The sequence below is a fragment of the Chinchilla lanigera genome, unplaced genomic scaffold (genome assembly GCF_000276665.1).
Source record: "Chinchilla lanigera isolate Chin_1 unplaced genomic scaffold, ChiLan1.0 scaffold00012, whole genome shotgun sequence".
NCBI lineage: Eukaryota > Metazoa > Chordata > Mammalia > Rodentia > Chinchillidae > Chinchilla > Chinchilla lanigera.
Window position 1 is genome coordinate 4,937,626 of NW_004955413.1, and position 4,313 is coordinate 4,941,938.

A 4,313-nucleotide genomic window follows, 5' to 3' on the forward strand; every position below is an offset into this window, starting at 1 on the left:
ATTAGAATAAAATAAGTTTTAATAAAATAAATTAGCAATTTTTTTGTGACATACTTTAGAAAGAAAACATTACTGAACATGTTTTTCTCTTGAGAACGCAATGCCTGCTGAACATCTTTATTACAAATACTGTCATGTAACATGTCCATGCATATAGGCAGATACCTCCCCAGAACTCTGAGCCTGTTGCTGAAATCAGTTCTTGATCATCTTCATAGGAAAATGTTAAGGTTTATTCAAATTGTATTAAATAGTGACAAAATAAATCTTTAAACAAAACAAAGTAAAAATTCTCATATCTCCTAATTACTACTACTGTGCTTCCCAATTTTTCTCTGCATTTTGTAATGGAAAATATGAGACCATATTATTTTAGTCACAAAAACTTGATATTATTTGTCTTACACTATATCATAAGCCTTTTTCTCTTGTTTAAATTGGAAGTAAATGTAAATTATGAGGTTTAAAAATGAAGTTGTTCTCATTTGTTAAATGTTAATTAAGTTGAGATTACTATCTGGGAACTTAAATTTTCTAAGGATAAAACAGTGAATAATGAAACTTAATCTATTTTAATTGAGGTCACACTCAGTGGATAGACATAGATATTAGGAAACAAGGAAGACTGTATATTATAGAGAAATAAATGAGTATTCTTTTAATATATTCTTTAGTATATTCTTTTAAAGGTATATATAAATTTACTTCTCAGTATAAGTGATTAGGTGATAGATATCTTGAACTAACTCTGCTAATTCCTTCTTAATTTGTCTCCAAACACTAGGTCATGTAAAGCCCTTTCTAACACTAGTTTGCAAATCTTCTTGCCATGACCCAATTCTGGGAAAAGTAAGACTTTCTTTCACAGCATCACTTCTATCATGTTTTTTTACAGATTCTAAGTCTGCATCATGGTTACTTAGTGAATATACTTTCTCTGTTATAGGATTTCTGCGTCTAGCTGGACAAGATGGACTTTGCTCAGGGAGAGTAGAAGTGAACCCTAGAGGAAGGTGGACTCCAGTGTCTGATGTGAACTTCACGTTCCCCACTGCCCAAGTTATATGTGCAGAGCTGGGGTGTGGCAAGGCTGTGTCTGTCCTGAGGAATGTGTCCAGGAATGCCAATGAGAAGCTGTGGGCTGAAGAGTTCCAGTGTGTGGGGCAGGAGCCTGAGCTCTTGTTCTGTCCCAGAGCACCCTGTGCTGGAGGCAGCTGCCAGCATGGTGGGGCTGTTGAGGTTGTCTGCTCAGGTGAGACTCACAGCAGGAATTTCACCTCCCTGCACAGTCTCAATCTCTTTCTCTTTGTCTCCTTCTTTTTCCCCCTCTCTTTTAATCATTCTTCTCATTTCTCTCATGCAGAAAATAGATGATAAAGCAGTTCCTTAGTCCAAATTATGTGCTCTAGTGTTTTCAGAGCAGCGATATGGCTTATCTTTACTCAGAGCCAGAGTTAGAAACACATATTTTTTTTCCTCAGAGACCAAATACTAAGTTTGTTTTATTTTATGTTTGGAACTGGGAATTGAACTCAGAATCTGAAGATTGCCAGGTAGGGGCCTTGCCACTGAGCTATATCCCGGGCCCCAAAATAATAATTTTGAAGAATTTCAAGTAGAAAATATTTTTGTTTGCTTAAAATCAGCAACTTTGTATGATTCTAGGAGGAACCTGACCAATATTATTTGACATCATCTCATATATGAGATTGTACAATGTACTCAAACAGAAGCATATTTTTAATCAAGTACATAGATATGAACTCTGAAACCTACATTTATAAGTGAAATATTCTTGAATGAGCTGAGGATTGCTTTATGATTCATTCTTCCAGCTCTCAGTAACTGTACCAACAAGAATAATTCTGATTTTTCCTGGATCCATGGCTGCCACCTGATGAGCTTGAAAGGGAAAAACTGTACCAGAAAAATTGTGCTTTAAAAAAAAACTTTGTTCTTTTGAAACTGCCTAGCTCTGTAACTGCTTCGTGTCTCTGTAATTACTTTCTTGACCTCTGTAACCAGGAGAGCACAACCAAACATACAGGATGTCTAATTGTACCAAACTTCATGATCATTAGTCTAGTCTTGTAACTAATGATCTCAGCCTGCTAGCTAATCAGAAGAACTGCCTGGCTGTTCTGTCTCTCCTTTGTACCTCCTGCTTATGTGTCATATAAAAGCCCTAGACCATCAGAGATCGGGGCCTGGTATTTTGGGAAAGATCCCAATCAGTGCCTGTCATTGTAAAATAAATCTACTTCCAAATCTTGGGTGTTATTTTGGTGTTTCTGTTTGCTGTAGCAAGCTCACCTCAGTTCATTACAGCAGTGATTTAATTTAATGTGTTCTTATCCTTCTAACTATCAAATCAGTGACAGTGGAGTTTGGATGGTGAACAAGAAATCAAATTCAGGCTCTGGCCCATTATGGTTACTCTTACAACACATTAAGTGAAAGACACTGTTAACCACCCGGAGTAAGAAATCTGACATTTTCAGCATATTTTTCTCATAACCACAATTCTGGTGGGGCACTGGTCAGTTTCAGTCTGACACTTTTTACTGGATTATTTTCAGTTTACTTCCATCTCTTATTTTCAACCTATCAATCTCATCAGTTTTGTTTCAGTCAGAAACCAGGCCCCACTGCTGGTCTGATGCAAGGTATTCTTATCTTATCCAGGAAGCTCTGTACAACAAAAATAGAGTGCTACCAACTACTTGGTTGACATAGAAAATCTGATTTTCTGCATAAAAGTAATCATTAATATGATTCTCTTTTCACAGAGAGCCCACAGCTCCGCCTGGTAAATGGAGGCAGTCGCTGTGTTGGAAGAGTAGAGGTGCTTCACCATGACTCCTGGGGAACCATCTGTGGTTACAACTGGGACACAACTGAGGCTGAAATAGTGTGCAGACAATTGAGCTGTGGAGGTGCCCTGGCTGCTGTAGATGCTACTTACTTTGGGGCTGGATCCGGGCCGATCTGGCTGGAGGACCTGAGATGCACAGGACAGGAGTCCCATGTGTGGAAGTGCCCTTCCTTAGGCTGGAACAATACCTACTGCAGTCACCAGGAGGATGCAGGAGTCATTTGCTCAGGTATGGTCAGTGCACTGTATAGTGCATGGGTGAACAGAAAGTTTTTGGCAAGTAAGGGGATGAGCTCTGGGAAATGGAGAATGGATAGATTCTAGAAGACTGATGGATGTGTCAATAGACTGCTCAATGCACCCTAGGATGATGGATTTCATTTATTTTCCCTTATATCTCTCCTCTGCTGTTTTTCCTACCACTTTAGTCATACCCAAGAAGGAAGCTCATTCTAGTATCATGCCAATTAAAGTTAAGTTTTACAGGGCACTTGGCCTAGCCCTCAACATCCTAAAGCAAGTTATGCAAAGGCTTAAATAAAGAGACAAGTAGTATGGTTTTGGGGGACCCAGGAAGGTCAGAACTCTCTAGGAGTAAAGACAAGAATTTCCTAGACAGCTAGTATTTATTAGGTTTCCATAGGTTAGTGGGGTGCAGGAAGTGGAGGGTAGGAAAACCCATGAAAGAAGTTAGAACAAAGGTAGAATATATGGCTAATTAAGAGAACTGTTTGATCTCTAAGACTGACCATTTATTATTGTCCTTGAATATTCAGTGGCCTGCAGCTGCAGCTGTATCTTGTCTGCAGAGACTGCGAATCTGGACGACATTGGTTAGCAGCTTAACCCTTACACAGCCTGGTCTTCAACAAAGTTTTTCAATTTTATTTTTCTAACTTACTTTTTATATGAGTAAAATAACTGGAGATTGCTACAAGTTTTCCCTTCTGCAGCAATGAGTTTGGTAAATGGAGGAATTGCATGAAGTAACATTTTTAATGGTCAAATTCAGTGGTTCATTATACATAGCATGACGCATCATTTTACACTAGGTGAGTCCCTAACTAGGCACTGGAGGTAGGATTAACAAATCACTGAAGAATTTATGGAATATTTCAAAGTTGCAAGTCTCCTTTGTAGACTCAGATGCTAGTATTCCTTGCACTTGGAAGGGAGAGCCACAGAAATGTGGATGAAATCCTGAGTCATAGGTTCTTTCAATATTATATATAAAAAAGATTTTCTATATCATTTCAAAACAATATCTGTGTAAATTCAAACTTTTGAGGGGCATTGAGCTCTGTGCCACCAGATCAATGCTGGATGCAATAAGAAGTTAATGTATTTGAATTATGATAAAATGATATTGCTTATGCCTGATGGTGTTAGTGATTTTTTTTTTTAATTTTAGAAATTAAAGGAGGAAAATACTAACAGA

General features: G+C 38.0%; 1 protein-coding gene across 2 annotated transcripts in view; it reads left to right on the forward strand.

Moving 5' to 3' along the window:
• The window catches only part of LOC102015092 (antigen WC1.1-like), a 40,756-nt gene that overhangs the window by 7,373 nt on the left and 29,070 nt on the right, over nt 1-4,313 (forward strand). The window contains exons 3-5 of one of the 2 annotated variants that reach the window (XM_013511514.1): nt 947-1,252; nt 2,790-3,104; nt 3,652-3,708. In XM_013511514.1, coding sequence (XP_013366968.1) covers nt 947-1,252; nt 2,790-3,104; nt 3,652-3,708 — 678 coding nt within the window. The remainder of the gene's footprint in view (nt 1-946; nt 1,253-2,789; nt 3,105-3,651; nt 3,709-4,313) is intronic. The other variant, XM_005378866.1, reaches the window with a different exon arrangement.